General features: G+C 41.1%; 2 protein-coding genes across 10 annotated transcripts in view; one reads left to right on the top strand and one right to left on the bottom strand.

Annotated features, from left to right (window-relative positions):
- RMI1 (RecQ mediated genome instability 1) overlaps positions 1–17,476 on the bottom strand; it is a 155,881-nt gene that overhangs the window by 39,715 nt on the left and 98,690 nt on the right. Inside the window, exons 1-2 of one of the 4 annotated variants that reach the window (XM_056524061.1) lie at positions 11,846–11,870; positions 4,957–5,042 (exon numbers count right to left, since the gene is read on the bottom strand). The exons of 1 other annotated variant lie outside the window; for it this stretch is intronic. In XM_056524061.1, coding sequence (XP_056380036.1) covers positions 4,957–5,002 — 46 coding nt within the window. In that variant the 5' untranslated portion in view covers positions 5,003–5,042; positions 11,846–11,870. Of the gene's footprint in view, positions 133–4,956; positions 5,162–11,845; positions 11,871–17,476 lie in introns of those variants that run through there. 2 more of the 4 variants (XM_056524070.1, XM_056524103.1) reach the window with 2 other exon arrangements.
- HNRNPK (heterogeneous nuclear ribonucleoprotein K) lies at positions 50–9,040 on the top strand. Of its 6 annotated transcripts, XM_056524211.1 has the most exons (15): positions 181–318; positions 1,488–1,572; positions 1,667–1,764; positions 1,898–1,954; positions 2,910–2,953; positions 3,732–3,804; positions 3,877–3,990; positions 4,179–4,307; positions 4,385–4,692; positions 4,823–4,859; positions 5,172–5,187; positions 5,416–5,480; positions 6,085–6,254; positions 6,918–6,996; positions 8,336–9,040. In XM_056524211.1, exons 2-14 carry the CDS (start codon positions 1,518–1,520, stop codon positions 6,955–6,957), a joined length of 1,206 nt encoding a protein of 401 aa, XP_056380186.1. In that variant the 5' UTR covers positions 181–318; positions 1,488–1,517; the 3' UTR covers positions 6,958–6,996; positions 8,336–9,040. The 6 variants fall into 6 exon arrangements, with proteins under 6 accessions (XP_056380177.1, XP_056380186.1, XP_056380139.1 ...); XM_056524202.1 differs by having other exon boundaries at positions 50–189; positions 3,732–3,990; XM_056524164.1 differs by having other exon boundaries at positions 3,732–3,990.

Raw genomic sequence — 17,476 nt, 5'->3', positions numbered from 1 at the left:
CTCAGCAAAGCTCATAACCGCCCGCGTGTGTACGTGCTCCACGCACCAGGCGCCGCTTTCATTTTCTTCATCTTGCCAGGATTTCGTTTCAACCAAGCTTAGTTTGCATAGGCCAGTGCCCCATTTTAAGCGGTGGGCGGGGTTACGATTGATTGGCTTCTTCCACAGCCAATCGGATCTGCCCTCTCGGTGAGTATCCAATGAGAGCTAGAGAAGCGAGCCCTTCACTTCTCAGTTCTCTAGGTTGCATCCTGTGTGGTTTCGTCTTGTGCTTCGGCCGCGCTAGTGGAGGGAGCTCGGGAGCGGCAGAGGAGCGAGGTAAGCCCGCGAAAAGAAAGGCTCTATCGTGCACCCTTTACACACTAAGGTCCCTGAGTACCACCTGGTCAGGGTCGTAAGGGCTTAGACGGGTTATAAGTGTGTGCGTCACTCGGGCGGTGAGGGTCGTGGCGTGTACAGCTTGACGGGAGGCGGTAAGTACTTAGTAGTGGATGTGATATACGAAGCCCGGTGAGCAGATAGACACGGACTCCCCGTGAGGGCTATTCTATTGTGTGAGGAGGCCTGATGACGTCATGGGGAGCGGTGTGGCCGTTAGCGGGTATACTCTGCCCCTCCCTCAATACCAGCTTAGCCTCCGGTACCGCCGCTATAATCGTCTAGTTACGGCGGACTGAGCTGGCGCTTCGGAAAGCCTATTCCGCCCGAAGGGGGTGGGGCGCGCGCCTTACGGTATGACCGAGGAGCCGGATGTGGTGTTACATTCGGCTCCAGGGCATCGGTTTTTTTCTCACTAAAACGGGGACCGGCCAGAGCATTAGGCGGGCTTTGTATTATTCGCAGCCGCCATGCTGTCTGTCTCCGTCGTCTTAGTCACAAAATGGCTGGTGGCGGAAGCTTGCGGCTGAGGGGCGGGGCTGCTGTGGCCGGTGTCCTGTAGCCTCCCAGAGAGCAGACAAAGGAAGGAGCCGGGTGTCGTCTGCCCCAGCCTTTTGTCCTCTGTGCACACTGCGCGGATCGTGTGTCGTGTGCAGCCGTATGATCAGGCACAGGAGATCTAGTAATGATCCCATAGAACGCACTGCAGCCAGCGTCACGGCAGCTGGATGTAATGTAGTGTTCCCTGTTATCAGCCACTTTAGGCTGAAGATCAAACTTAGTGTTATTGATGGACATTATTTCCCCTCCTCATGTCTACAGATGTTTTCATACAGATGTTAGCAACTCATGTATAGTCTTACTGTAAGCCCCTGCCCCCACGCTATTGTGATTGGCCATCAGCATTGCTAATGACTGGTTGTCTCCAGGCCGGTTCTCATAGGTCAGTCAGCTGCAGAGGAGTCCTGGCAGCGTCCCGCCCCTATGTCTTCTGTTTTATAACCTTGATCTGGTTTTGTTCTCTCATAGGCTTGTTTCCTCCATCAGCATGTCGGTCACCAAGAGCACATCAATGACCATCTGCTTCTTTCCTTGTTGTCTCTACACAGATAGCTGCCACCACCTTTTAAGTTCATTTAATGAAGATGGAGACAGAGCAGGAAGAGGTTGAATTCACTAACACAGAGACCAACGGTGAGATGGCGCCAAGTGGTGTAACTGCTTGCTTCCTATGTGCTAGATAAACATCTGCATTGAATACTGACTTAATACCGTTGACTTTCCACAGGAAAACGTCCAGCAGAAGACATGGAGGACGAACAGGCTTTCAAAAGATCCCGAAACACAGATATGATGGTTGAATTGCGCATTCTGCTCCAGAGCAAAGTACGTTTACATAACTGTATATAGCTGAATATAATCATTCGGCTTTGATGTTCCGTTCCTCTTTTCTAGCAACACAGGGGCTTTTTGTTGCAGTAACTAATGTGATGTGTATGTTTATTTTATTTTTCCCCAGAACGCTGGTGCAGTTATTGGTAAAGGAGGAAAAAATATTAAAGCACTTCGGACAGACGTAAGTGTTTCCATGCAAGTTTCCCCTGCAGACTTTGCTTTATAGTAGTCTTAGAGTATCTTCACTATCCAGACAGTTCCACTTCAGTCTTGTAAAGGGATTTTATGGGAACACTAGTTTTTGGGAACACTTACCTATAAACCTTTCTGTAACTACATCTTCTAGTTTGTAGTAGTGATTTGCTTGCTGTGTGCTTAGAATAGGTTATCGTGAATATTTCTTTATAGATAGATAACATAATGTTCAATAGCAGAAATGCTCAGTAACAATAGTACTATGTTGTAGTGGGTTGACTCGTGATTAGACACGAATACTTCTTAACCGGTGTTACTCTGACGCTTACATCAAGTTTACATGGCACTAGATGATGTATACAATCTTCGGCATGCGTGTGTTTTTTTTTCTTTGTCCCTACCCAGATCATAATATGCCTTTTTCTTTTAAGAGAAATTCAAAGTGGAATGCTTTCATTTGTATATTTTTTACTTAGTGCCTTTTGCTCTCGGTTTAAGAGCTATTTTTAATCTGCTCAGATCCTTCATATTAAACTTCTATATGAGGGAATGTGTCTATACCCACGAGCCAGCCTGCTAGTTGTATAATTTGATTACCTGCCATAGTTTTAGTTCCAAAGTGTTATTTCAGTATGCCTTAATACCATTACTTTAACTGAAAATTGAGTCTAGTTTGTATTAAATTAAAATGTATTGCTTTTCCCCCCCTTTTCCCTCTCCTTGTTTTTTTTGGCCACATATCTCCGTTGCCCATGTACTGGATCGTCTTACCCCTGCGTTGCCCATCATGATGGCCCATCTACCCCTGAACGCCCATGTGAAAACCCTGGTTGGCTATGCCCAAAAACGTGCTCGTTGCCCAACGGGCATTTTTCCTGACATCTTCCGATTGAATGCCCATGCCCAATGCCAACATCCACGAACGCCAATGACCAATGCAGTACAATGCCAGTGTTTCAGTCCCAGACAGCAGTGGCCCCGAGCGGTATGTCCCAACAGTTTATGCCTCACTGCCTGATTAGAAAGAGAAATGTATTATAACCTGCCTTTTTAATATGATTAGTTTCCCCTACATAGTGTTATTTTCTGTCTTGTTTTCCCATTGAATTTTTTTATTTTATTTATTTCCTCTTCTTCTCTACATAAGTTTAGTCTTTGGACTCACTAATTTTCATATAAAAGGGAAGCAGACATCGCTTCAAGATTTGCATATTTCCACACTGTACATTTATTTTGAGTGGTTTGTCTTCATAGCCCACCTGATTCCTGCAGCATTGCTTGTGTCATTGTCTCCTATTCCTTTCCTGTTTAGGTGCTAACTCTTAATCACTTTCACTTCACGTTTCTGTTGCTTATTGTCATTTTAATTTTCTTCTCTTGAAATCTCATATTTCCAGTTTCTGAAGTTGTTTCATTCATACAGTATCCACCAATTGCATTTTCAACTCTCCCTGTAGTGCGCCAGTTTCATTCAGATAGTGAGGGTGTCCTGAAATAGTGGTGACGGGGAATGTGATCATTCACTTGTTTCCAGTTCTGTGCCTCTTTGCCCGCTTTATCTAAATCCTTCCAGAATCCCTTTCCCTCACCAGCATCTAAACGTTTACTGCCCAGTCACATTCAACTGAAGGAAAAAATTAAAAATGCAAAAAAATACACATGCATGTGTAATCTTTAAGTAGAAGTTATATACATATTAACATCCTATTATGTGTAAGCTTTAGTAACATTTGTTTTTTATGTCGTGTGTGTGTATCATGCAGTATATTAAGTATCAGTGCAGACATTGAAACAATTGGTGAAATCCTGAAGAAAATCATTCCCACGTTAGAAGAGGTATGTGTGTTTTTATTATTCCTTTTAATTCTTGATTATGAACATTTTATTAAGACTAACCCTTCTTTTCAGTACCAGCACTATAAGGGAAACGACTTTGACTGTGAGTTAAGACTCTTAATCCATCAGTCGCTGGCAGGAGGCATCATTGGTGTCAAAGGTACAAAGATCAAGGAACTTCGAGAGGTATGCAGCCGGGTGTGCTTCTGTGTTCTGATATTTATTTTAGTAAAATTACAGTGTAAAATGTGGTTAGATTTTCCTGTTGATCCCTTTTGTGTATATGAAAATTTCGGGTTTATGCTAAGAAAGTTTAACTTTGCATATTCTCCTCATGTTACTAAACTGATTCCTGTTGACTGCCCCCTTTCCAGAACACACAGACTACAATTAAACTATTCCAGGAGTGTTGTCCCCATTCAACAGATCGTGTTGTGCTTATTGGTGGAAAACCAGATAGAGTGGTTGAGTGCATCAAAGTAATCCTCGACCTCATATCTGAGGTGAGCACAGTTTATTTTGTGTTCATAATCTTCCTTGGTTTCTGTGGTTTTTGTCTCATTTACTGTTTTCTTTGCAGTCTCCAATCAAAGGAAGAGCACAGCCCTATGACCCAAACTTCTACGATGAAACATATGATTATGGTGGCTTTACAATGATGTTTGATGACAGACGCGGGCGACCTATGGGTTTCCCTATGCATGCTAGAGGTGGTTTTGATCGAATGCCCCCAGGGCCTGGAGGTCGTCCAATGCCTCAGTCAAGAAGAGATTATGATGATATGAGCCCAAGGCGAGGACCACTCCCACCTCCTCCGGGTCGTGGAGGCAGAGGTGGCAGTAGAGCTCGCAATCTTCCACTTCCACCACCCCCACCACCAAGAGGAGGGTAAGAATTTTGGATGGCTTTAAAAGCCGTAGTTTTAAAAGCTTAATGTAATATGTAATTATCCTTGGTTTTTCTTCTGTTGCCTGACACAAACTTGGCTCATACTTAGACTATGTATTTTTATCTCTAGTGACAGGAGAGGGAGACCTGACCATTATGATGGAATGGTAAGTGTCTGCAATTCTGTTGCTCACAATCAATGAAACTTTTACTGGATTAATCTTTAATCTCCCCCCCCCATAATGCTAAATTAGTAATACATACCTCCAGGGTGGTTTAGTAAGAAGCAGACTTTATTTTTTGTCATCATGGCTTTCTAACAGTTGCCAGTCTTTTTCCCTCTGGTTTTCCTACATATTTCATATGAGCAAGCATAACATTCTGTAAAGTCAGGACTTTGATTACTGTTATAACTTACCAATTTATTAACAACTAGTTGATTCTGCAACTGACTTTTTTTTTTTTCCTTTTTTTCTCAGGGTGGCTCAGGATATGGTAAGTGCTCTTAATTTATACTAGAGATATAGATAGATATATAGATATAGAGAGAGATAGATAGATAGATAGATGTAGTGTGTGTATGTGTATATATATATATATATGTGTATATATATATATATATATATATATATATATATATATATTCTCTTATTTACGGTATATTATGTTTTTTTTAAACCTTACAGTACCTTTTTAGTGACACTTTCTTTATATTGTTTCTAGGTCGAGGATCCTATGGGGATATAGGTGGTCCTGTCATAACCACTCAAGTAACTATTCCAAAAGATGTAAGTACATTGTACATTCAATATTACACACATTTGTAATGTTATAACTTAAAGGGGAACTCTGATGGGGAAATATTTTATTTTATTTATTTTTTTCCCTCAAATCAACAGGTGCAAGAAAGTTAAACAGATTTGTAAATCACTTCTATTTAAAAATCTTAATCCTTCTAGTACTTATCAGCAGCTGTATGCTCCAGATATACTACAGATACATTTGTGAAGTTCTTTTCTGTCTAACAGTGCTCTCTGCTGACACCTCTGTCCGTGTCAGGAACTGTCCAGAGCAGGAGAGGTTTTCTATGGGTCTGTGATTATAATCTGGACAGTTCCTGACATGGACAGGGGTGTCAGCAGAGAGCGCTGTTGTCAGACAAAGAGAAATTCACAAATTTCTGTGTTTTATACAGCCGCTATAAAGTTATGGAAGGATTTTAAGATTTAAGAGAAGTAATTTATAAATCTTTAACTTTTCAGGCACCTGTTGATTTGAAAACATATTTGTTTTCTACTTGTTTCCACCGGAGTTTCCCTTTAAAATGCCATTTTTTTTTTTTTTTTTTTGTTAATGTTTATGAATGTTGTATTAAGTGTCTACGTTTCTTAGTTGGCAGGCTCTATCATTGGAAAGGGAGGTCAAAGGATTAAACAAATTCGCCATGAATCTGGTGCATCTATCAAAATTGATGAACCATTAGAAGGGTCAGATGACCGAATCATCACAATTATAGGCACCCAAGACCAGATACAGAATGCACAATATTTGCTTCAGAACAGGCAAGTTGTTGGCTCTTTATTATGCATGAATCTAAGACTAAACTTGTAACTGAAAGGTGTCTGGAGGCTATGTACTTTATTTTTTATTTTTTTAACTCCTTTTTTCCCTCTTTTCAGATTTTCTGGCTTTTTTTTACCTCTATCCTTTTTATAGTACTAAAAATAAAGATGCTTTCAAAACTAATTCTGCTTCATGAGATTAACAGCTCCACTTTCTGTCGTGAAACGACTGCAAAAGATTTGTAAAATGAACATTTATATTAATGTGCCTGTAGATATATTAGAAGAAATCAGTGGATGTTGGTTTAGTTCTGTGTGGAAGACTAGTGATTTTGTTGTTTTTAGATAACAGCATTGACAACAAATCACGGTCTGCCATATGGCACAGACCATGCCTCTACAGGACAACTTACAGTCGTTTTGATTGGATGCTATAATGCAGCGTTTCACACCTTTCTATTTACTAACCACTACTTTTTGAGTTTGGCTTTAATTGGCTTACAATACTATAGCATGTTCTGGTTATGGTTTCTCATTATCACTAACTTGCATATTAATCATGCTGTTATTAACTTGCGTGCTAGCCTTTTTTGGGTTGCTAACATCTTATTGAAAGGTTTATGCGCTTACAGGTTCTAATGCCAGATTTTCTTTTTTTTATAGTGTGAAGCAGTATTCTGAAGATTATGCTTATGGGTTTTGACTTCTAAACATTGAGAGGCACATGCTCAAGGGTTCTAATGTAAGATTCTCTTTTTTTATAGTGTGAAGCAGTATTCTGGCAAGTTTTTCTAGTGAAGAATGAAGGAATCCTGCATCTTTTTGTTTTTCTTTATCTTCGCATCTGATAAAAATAATAAAAGCATTACTCTGCTTCATAGGTGTAATACATTTTAAGGTGTAGAAAGTAATCGGTGTCTGATCTGTAATGATCTAGGTCTTTGAATGTGACTTATAGCAGTGCAGTCTGGGATCAGATGCAGTATGAGTGGGGTGTATTTGAAAGCCATTTTTGTTTATCAACCTTGGCGATTTTACTGAAGTTGTGGATGGTTTATTAAATATTATATGTGTTAAGGAAGAGTGAATGGTAATCACTATTCACCATGAGCAGTGGAAACTTGTTTGTTTTTTTTGTACATTTTTATTTTTTTTATTTTTGAATAAATTTAGTGAACTGTGGGGGTTTGTTTTTTTTTTTATACTTTCTTTCACCTTCAATTTATACGCTATTTTCCTAATGGTTATACTGTTCTCCCTTAGTTTCTAACTTTAACACTAAGTTTAATTGAAAATCTTATATTTTATTGAGTATAGCACAAACACAAATTTTTTTTTTTTTTTCTTTTGCAGGACTCTTTAACAGACCACATTAATGATGAAGAGGAAGGTGTACAGTGAGCAGTGATGAAATTTAGTTCTTTGCACTTGAGCTTGTTTTACTATTCTATTCTCACAATAAAAAGTTTTAAGGAATCAACGTTCCATGTTGTGTTTATCAAATGTTTTTCAAATCTTAATGGGTGTCTTGCAGTAATTGTGTGCTGCAAATTATTATTTTTTTTTTTTAAATATAGATTTGTTTTCTGGACTTATGTTTGTTCACAATCCAAAATGCTTAAGATCTCCCCATTTGGATTTGAAAAAAAATTAAACTGGGTTTGTTCTTTGACAAGTGCAAGTAGCATTTTTTTTTTCCACTGCACTGTTACATCTTTCATCTTTGGATAATATGCATGATACATAGTGGAAGTGATGACATTACACAATCACTTCCTTTATGAATATAATGCAGCTAGTTTTATTTATTCAGTTTATAAAGCTTGGATATCAGGATCTGCTTAAACCTTGCAAAGATATTGATAGTGGTTGATCTTACAAGTCTGACTATCTGATCTTACAAGTCCGACTATCTGAGCACCGCAGTGTAATGTAATACCTCAAAGTTTACCTCCTTAATTGGAAGTTCATCTCAGTAATTTCACCATAGTTTCTCTTAAGTTTTTATGTCCCGCTTGGGTTCAGCCATCTATGTTTTAATATGTTATATATCAGGAACAAAATATGAATTTCTTTTTCAGGAATAAGTGGATTCCAAAATATTTTGTTTAGAACAGCTCCAATGGAAAAACCTGGAATGCTTTCTTCCCCTCCCCTCTTTCGTTGCTTTTGGATTATAAACCAAGATATGGATCAACGGATGCATTTGTTAATAACCAGCAGCGCTAAGAATCCATAAACATCGGAGAATACCCCACCTCCAAGAAAATTGTACAGAATTACCGTAGTAGAGCTGAATGAATATATCTGCTTTATGTTAAAGATTTAGTGTTTGTGTTTTTTTTTTTTTTTTTAATCAGTTATTAGATGGAGAATGAAGCAACACATAAGCATTTCTGTGCAAAACTTACTGGGATAACTGTTAATATCTGAGCAGCTGATACATCTGGGTTTTTAGTTTTTGCTCTGGATTATTTTTTTATTTTCTCTAAATGTCCTAATTCCAATACCTGTTTTCTTTACCTGCATTGTCTGTTTAGAATTGGGGGTTTGTGTTCACTGTAACAATGTGCCCGGCTGTACACACTGCTGTTTTATCACTTTTACATTGGTATGTTGTAACTGAAATTAGTCACCTGTGTTAGTGTATTGAGATGACCAGCTGTGCTCTCAGTTTTTATCAATATAATTAAAGTTGGAAGGTTTTTTTTTTATTCAGTAGATGTAGCCAATTGAGCAGTAAAACCTTTTTTTATTTGACTAAACAAGAATTCTCATTTAAACTAGCCATTGTCTGCGTTTTGTCATTCAAAAAGTTTAAAGCTGTAGGCTTTACATGGGGGAAACCACAACTTCTTTTTATTTATATATAATATAATTCCCCCCCCCCCACTTTAGTGCATGAGTTATTACTATTTGCTAGGTTCTTGGTTTTTTGGAATGCAAACGAAGACATGCATTGGCACCAATCTCTTTTCAGTGGTTGCTGGCTCTTTAAAAAAAAAAAATCAGCAAATCCTTTTTTTTTTTAATTTATATATATATTTTTTTAATGTATACATTTAAAATTTTGTGCACCATTGGGTAACAATCTATTTTAAAGCACGTCATATAGAACCATGGCTACCTCCAGAGGCATTCTTGCATGGTATAAATTGTTAGAATTCTGAGCAAGAGCGAAGTGTCCATTACCCCCCCCCCCCCCTTCAAGAATTATATGCTGAAGAGTGGCTGTAAGGAATTTCTCACTGTAAAGCATCAAGCCAATTTAAAGGAGTACTCCAGAATAAAAGGGTTCTCATCATGTTTTTGATTTGTGCAGGGTTCTTCTCACTTTTTTATTTTATTTTTTTATTTGTGTATCATGCCGGCATTCCAAAAAAAAATGTTTTACCTCTGGGGCTCCTGTTCTCAGTAGCGCTCCTTTTCCTACTCTTGGTGGATGGATCACACTTCAACTCACCATTTTAATTGACCCAGCGGCAGTGTTATGTATTGGGCTGTGGCTCAATATGTCACTGCATCGAGGTGGAATAACATGGGCTGGTGATTAGCGTAGCTGCAATCTGACTTGTTGAACACAAAAAACAAGGCACAGGATAGCTGTGGAAGTCGGGGGCAATGGTAGCTAAGTTTTGTTTCCATTCTGGGCTAGTTATGGGGATGGATTCTGTTTGAGTACTAACTTTTTAGTTAAATGTAAAAACTGCTGTTGTATTAAACTTGTGGTGATACTTGGACAGGGTAGTTAAAAATTGAGGAAAATAGCTACAAGGTTTCAACTGAACACTAATACACTACTGCTCAGGATATGCAGGTCTGGCAGAAGACCTCTAGCTCCCAGTCAACAATAAACAATTGGTCTGAAAAACCCTTAGTAAAGCACAAAAAGAGTATGGGGAGTGACTATTAAAACAACTTTTACTAGATCAAAGTAAAATATCAAAAATAAGTGCTGCATCCAGTGTGGATGTGCAAATACCGGACAAACATGAAAACAATCTTCTCAATACTCATTATGGGTTTATGGATTGAATATGCCCCAATTAGAAAAAGTATGAAGAAATATAAAATAGTATTAAATCCTGTCACAAATATTGTGAACTTGCTCACTATTCCCTCCTAGGGACTCCCACCCCTGGTAGACCGTGTCACTCTCCCCCTTTTATATATCTTAAATTGTCGCCCCTTTCTCTATTTTGAGTACACATATGACGCCTACCACTCCATGGTCCCAACAGTCACCTTAGTGGCTCTGTGCCCAACTCAAATACAGGGCACCTTTTGGTATCCGTGGAGTGCTTGGCCCGATATGTGCAAAAAATAATATATGGACATCACATGTCCACAAATCAATATTGGCCCCCCTAGTAATTGTCCAAAGCTATTGTGAATCTACATATGCGTGGTTCTGCCTTGAGCATCTCATACCTCTATAAAACATGGATTTTGGGTACGGTGGTGTTCTTACATCCCCAACATTCATTCTATATTCCTATAATCCATATTTTTGCGCCCACTGACAAGACTGAGTAACATTGAGCCCATGCAAACACTTAGTTACTTTTTTGAGATCAGGATCACCGCCATCTGCGCACGCGCATAGAATATCTTAGCCGCGCCTCTCAGAGGCGTCTGACGGGGCGCGGCTTTCTGACGCGTGTGTCTGGGCGACCGGATATAACGTCAGACGCCGTCGCTATGTGGTATGTGCAGTGTAGCCGAGGATCGCGGCTCCCTGCTTCGGCAGGTTTGCACATCACCGCATCTATTCTTTGCCCAGACATCGTAACCGTGAGTAGATTATCTGTTGAGCGTACAGTTTTCTCCACAGTCGGCCTTTCCAGGAGAGTTAGTAAAAAGGCTATTTTTCCTCTGTGCTTTTTTCCAGGTAAACCTGGGCAGCAATGTCTGTATGTAAGTAGAGGAAGTGGGGAATTATCTCTCTAAAAAATGGAAACTATTTCCCCCACTATACACTATCATGTGCCTTTTCTTTTTTCTAGGTGCCTGATGTCCTGTGGCCACCCCTACAGTATCATAGGTCTGGGTATGCTTGACATTATAAGCATGAGACCTGCATTAGTCTGTGAGGGCTGTATTTGATTTTTATTACCTATTTGATTTAAAATAATAATCTATAAGGGTTTCCCCTGAGGACGCCGAGGCACTTTGGCAGAAACGCGTCGAGAAACCTTTGTTCTATAATTAGTGTATGAGCAAGTTCACAATATTTGTGACAGGATTTAATACTATTTTATATTTCTTCATACTTTTTCTAATTGGGGCATATTCGATCCATAAACCCATAATGAGTATTGAGAAGAGTCATCCACACTGGAAGCCGCACTTATTTTTGATATTTTACTTTGATCTAGTAAAAGTTATGTTTTAATAGAGTCACTCCCCATACTTTTTGTGCTTTACTAAGGGTTTTTCAGACCAATTCAACTGAACACTGCAAGAACCAGTTTACTTTGTAATCAAATGTGAATTTTCCACCTGAGTAGGGAGAGAATTATCTTGTAGAATACTTTTTAAAAGTTTGCCAAAAATATATTTGTGTAGAGAAAAAAGTCTTTCACTCTTACCATAATCACATGTTTGAATAATCCTCAAGCTGAATGTGTCCAAACAGAACTGCTTCAAGTGTCCAGTAGAGTCTATATAGTAACAGTATAAAAACATCCAAGATGCTTACAGCAGACTGATAAGCAGTAAAAAAAAAAAAAAAAGAAACTGGTGTAAGAAAGCACATGGCTACATAGGAACATTAACTAGAATTCAAGGCATACCTTTTTTCTCTAGGTTGTTTTTTTGTTTGCCACCGAAGCCTTTTTGTTGTTGTGCAAATAAGGCTCAAAAGCCCAGGGGGTGTTCTTCAGCATGGCAAGAGCCCAGGTAAGTCTAACCTATGTCCTCTATAGCTAGTGGCTATTTGCCTGTGCACATAAAATCCTAATGGATAGCCTTTTCTCTAGCTATGTGCTTATTTCCACCCATGTTTTCCTGCTAACTGGTCCACTTTTAAATGGGCACTGTCAGATTCAAAACCTTTCTATCTTGTACATTGTGGAAAACAGAATGCTTTATGAAGTATATTAGAAAAGTTAAATTTTTTATAGCAATCGTGGCTTTGCCTAAGCTGAGGCATAGACATGGACATTAGAGATGAGCGAACTTACAGTAAAGTCGATTCGTGACACCTCTCGGCTCGGCGGTTGCTGATAGAGATGAGCAAACTTACAGTAAATTCGATTCGCCACAAACTTTTCGGCTCGGCAGTTGATTACTTTTCCTGCATAAATTAGTTCAGCTTTCAGGTGCTCCCGTGGGCTGGAAAAACTGGATACAGTCCTAGGAGACCCCTTCCTAGGACTCTATCCACCTTTTCCTGAGCACCGGAAAGCTGAACTAATTTATGCAGGAAAAGTCAGCAACCGCCAAGCTGAGAAGTTTGTGACGAATCGAATTTACTGTAAGTTCACTCATCTCTAATGGACATAGTCCAGTGAGAGTGGGCTAGCACTGCTCTGTGCTCTCCCCTGTCTGATAGGACAGCCATGATTTCTATAAAAAGGAAATACAATTTTCTAATGAAGCATATTAGAAAAGTTAATGTTTTGCCAAGATGTACAACAGTGTTTTGTTTTTTTACAGTGCCCATTTAACCTTTTAGGTGCATGTAAAGAAACACAACCTTTCAAAGTAACTTAAAACCATAATTGTTTTTGTCATATATACATAATTTTTTATATACTATGAGCTTCAGAGAAAACAAATTACGTTAAAATTTAACGCTTCCCTTACGTCCTAACCAGCAGCACAAGTGGGGACTTAGCAAGTAACAACACAAATAGGAGGGACTACGGCAGAGTGGCACTTAGGATTGATTACCCAAAGGCCAACTCCTGAGAAGTGTAGGTTTAAGTCTTTCAGCTCCCTTAAGGAATCTGAAACTTGAACCCTTAAAGTGGATGGGCTAAGACCCTTGTCAAGGCCATCCTGAAGAAAATGTAAAATTGCAGAAAAAGGAGGCTCTGAGGTTACTACCTCTTCCGCAGCACACCATCGAAGGAAAATCTTTATTCTAGAATAGACCTTGTTTGTAGACTGCTCTAGAGTGTGCAATGGTTCTCAAGACCTCCGCAGGAAGCCCACTACTTAGGGTCCTGTCAATCTCCAGGCTGTCAGATTGAGTCTCTTCAGATCTAGGCAGGAGCCTGTGTTGTGAGACACAAGGTTCTGCACGTGGGGAAGCCTCCAATAACGCCCGTGCCTCATCGTCATGAGCTGGGTGAACCAGGACCTCTTGGGCCAGAATGGTATGATGGCAATCACTGAGGTGTGGTCTTGCCTGACTTTCATCAATACCTTCGGTATCATGGAAAGTGGAGGGAATATGTAGGCCAGCTTGAACCTCCATGGAATGGACAGAGCGTCTATCGCCACTGGATTGTCCTCTTTGTAAAGAGAGCAAAACTTGTTCTCCTTGGCGTTCAGACGAGTTGCCATGAGATCTATCTCTGGCATATCCCACCTTAGGGTTATCTTCTTGAAGATGTCTTTGTTCAGGGACCATTCTCCTTGGACTGGAAGCCCGCGACCTAGACGATCTGCCACTATGTTGAGAACCCTTCTTGATGTGGACTGCAGAAAGGTGGGTTAGATTGAGCTCTGCTCAAGAGAGAATTAGTCTGGTCTCCTTGAGGAGCACTTGGGACTTTGTGCCACCCTGTCTGTTGATGTAAGCCACCACAGTGGTGTTGTCTGACCGAACTCATCGCTTTCCCTAGCATAAGGGGTGCCAAATGGAGAAGAGCTAGACGAACTGCTCTCGGTTCTCTCATGTTGGAGGAGAGAAGTCTCTCCTGAGAGGGCCACGTACCCTGTACTGGATTCTCGTCCATATGGGCTCCCCAGCCCAGAAGGGAGGCGTCCATGGTCAAAGTGATCCACTGAGGTTGAATCAAGGACTTCCCATCTGTCAGATTCGTCCACCATCTGAGAGATGCACGGACTTCGGTTGACAGGGTGCACCTTTTGTCCAACCCTCTGTGGTTGCGATTCCAGACCATCAAGACTTGATCTTGAAAAGGTCGGAGGTGCCATAGGGCCCAGGGAACTGCCTCTGCAGACGCTGACATATAACCCAACATCTTCATTAGAGTTCTGATGGGAACCTTGCAAGGGACCATCAAAAACTTGACGGCTCTTATGACTAGATCTTTTCTCTCTGGAGTGAGAGACAGAGTCATCTGAGAGTAGTTGAGAACAAACCCCAGAAACTTTCTTGAGGTGGATGGGCTGATCTCGGATTTCTCCCAATTTACAAGCCAGCCCAAGCGCTGGAGAAAGTCTAGAGCCAGACGAAGATGAGACTGTAAAACGTCTAGAGTAGCGGCTTTTAGAAGCCAGTCATCTAGATAAGGAATGATCTCTAGACCTTTTAGTCTGAGAGCAGAGACCCCCGGAGCCACCACCTTTGTAAAGGTGTGAGGAGCGGAAGTGATGCCAAAGGGCAGAACAGCAAACTGGAAATGCTTTACCATACCTTTTATGGTGACAACAACTCTCAAGAATTTCCTGTGAGCAGGAAGAATAGGGACATGAAGGTAAGCATCCTTCAAGTCTATGGTAACCATGAGATCTTGAGGGCCCACGACACTGACTCTTGAGCAAATGGTTTCCATCCTGAACCGTCTTTTTCTTATAAACCGGTTCAGGAAGCGAAGATCTATGATCATGCGCCAGTCGCTCGATGGTTTCGGCACCAGAAATATTGGGAATACACCCCTGATCCTCTTTGATCTCGGGGAACTTCTAGTGCATGTTTTCCTAGGTACTGGAGGACAGAATAGCTTGTCTTGGCTGAGGGAGTAACTTTGTTAAAATAAATCTCCTTGGAGGAGGGGAAATATAATCTATTTTGTACCCCAACTGAATAACGTCTAGAACCCAAGGATCCTGGATTTCTTGCATCCAGGCTGACAGGAACAAACTTAAACGTCCTCCGACCGGAGGGGGATTGGTAGATAGCTTCTTTACCTGAACTTCTAGAGGGAAGGGGAGAGGGAAAACGTTGGCGGACCTTAGAGGAGAGTCATAGCTCGGCCTTACGGTCTTTACCCCGGCCACGTCCTCCACCACGCTTTTGAGTAGACTGGCATTTCTGGGATCTGGAAGGGCCCTGGAACTTCTCCCCTCTGGCTCTACCCTTGCCACGAAAGGACTGTACAGGTAGGCCCTGTACAGGTAGGCCCTTTTTGTCCGCAAAACCCTCCATGACTCGATCTAACTCGGACCCAAAGAGCCAATTAGGCTCAAAGGGCATCCCACAGAGGTTGAACTTAGAAGTGTTATCCGCTACCCAGGGACGCAACCACAGGGGGCGCTTGCTTGTGGATGAAAGCGCCATGGACTTGGCAGCAAGTTTACGGTGCTGTTGGGCTGATTCACACAGGAAGTCCATCCCGAGAAGCGTTTTAAAACTGTCCAGGATATCCCCCCTAGCAACATTACTTTCTATTTCGGACTGAATGCGCAGCACGCGTTCTTTAACAAATTCTGCAACCTCACATGAAACAACAGCCACCGAGGCAGATGCTGAGGCCGCAGAATAGTTGCGTCTTAGCAGGGAGTCCACTTTCCTGTCCAGGGAGTCCTGGAGGTTACTGCCATTATCCGCAGGAACTAGAACTCTCTTAGACAGCTTGTTAACCGCCATATCCACCTTTGGCGGTGGAACCCAGGAATCCGATTCAGCTTCTGATGGATACATCAGCTTGAACCTCCGGGTGACAACAGCAGGCTTGTCTGGGTGCTTCTATTCTGCTTTTATCAGTTTTTTAAGTGTGTCATCCACTTTGAAAACTCATGGTCCTCTAGAGGTGGATGTTGAGGCTTCCCCTTGATCAACATCCTGATCCCTTGATCGGATGGATCTAAGTAACCTCTGCGTCTTTTTCGGCAGGAAAAAGAGTCAGAGATATTACTTCCTCTACTGACTGTTCCGACTGATCCCCCACGGACATGACGGAATCTTGCACAATAGAAGGAGGACCAGACTAGGTCCTAGGTCTTTTAGGAGCGAGGGAATTTTTGATTTCACTGATGGAATTTCCCATTAATTCTTTCATCCAGATGAACATGTCCTGGACCGTAGGTTCAGCCGGATTAGCGGGTGGACGACATCCAGGACACCTGTTATATTCATATGAATCAGGCAGCGGAGTACCGCAGTCAGCGCAAGTTAGATGGTGCTTCTTTGAAGCAGACTTGCAGCTACCAGAATGTGGATCACATTCGGTCGGTCCCGGCTGCTAGTCATAGCCGGGACCCTGGGCTTATAGAGCGCTATCAACCCTTCAGACGCGGCGATCAAAGTTGACCACCGTGCCTGAAAGTAAAAGTAAACACTTCCCCGCAGCTCAGTCGGGCTGATCGGGACAACGCGATAAAATCGCAATGTCCCGATCAGCTAGGACGCAAGCGGAGACCCCTTACCTTGCTATGGCTTTGCAGGGATCAGGGTAAAAGATCAGTGTGCGCAGTGTTATAGGTCCCTATGGGAGCTATAGCAGTGCAAAAAAAAAGTTAACAAAGGTCATTTAACCCTTTCCCTAATAAAAGTTTGAATCACCCCCCTTTTCCCATAAAAAAAAAAACTGTGTAAATAAAAATAAACATGTGGTATCGCCGCGTGCGTAAATGTCCGAACTATAAAAATATATCGTTAATTAAACCGCACGGTCAATGGCGTACGCGCAAAAAAATCCAACATAGCGTATTTTTGGTTACTTTTTATATCATAACAAAAATGAATAGAAACGATCAAAAAGTCCGATCAATGCAAAAATGGTGCCGATAAAAACTTCAGAACACGGGGCATAAAATGAGCCCTCATACCGGCCCATATGCAGAAAAATTAAAAAGTTATTGGGGTCAGAAGATGACAATTTTAAACGTATAAATTTTCCTGCATGTAGTTATGATTTTTTTCACAAGTGCAACAAAATCAAACCTATAAAAGTAGGGTATCATTTTAACCGTATGGACCTACAGAATAAAGATAAGGTGTCCTTTTTACCGTAAAATGCATTGCATAGAAACGGAAGCCCCCAAAAGTTAAAAAATAGCATTTTCTCTTATATTTTGTCACACAATTAATTTTTTTTCTGTTTCGCCGTGGATTTTTGGTAAAATGACTCACTGCGAAGTAG

This window comes from Hyla sarda, chromosome 1 (genome assembly GCF_029499605.1).
Source record: "Hyla sarda isolate aHylSar1 chromosome 1, aHylSar1.hap1, whole genome shotgun sequence".
In the NCBI taxonomy this organism is placed as follows: Eukaryota; Metazoa; Chordata; class Amphibia; order Anura; family Hylidae; genus Hyla; species Hyla sarda.
This window is presented reverse-complemented; position numbering and strand designations above follow the sequence as displayed.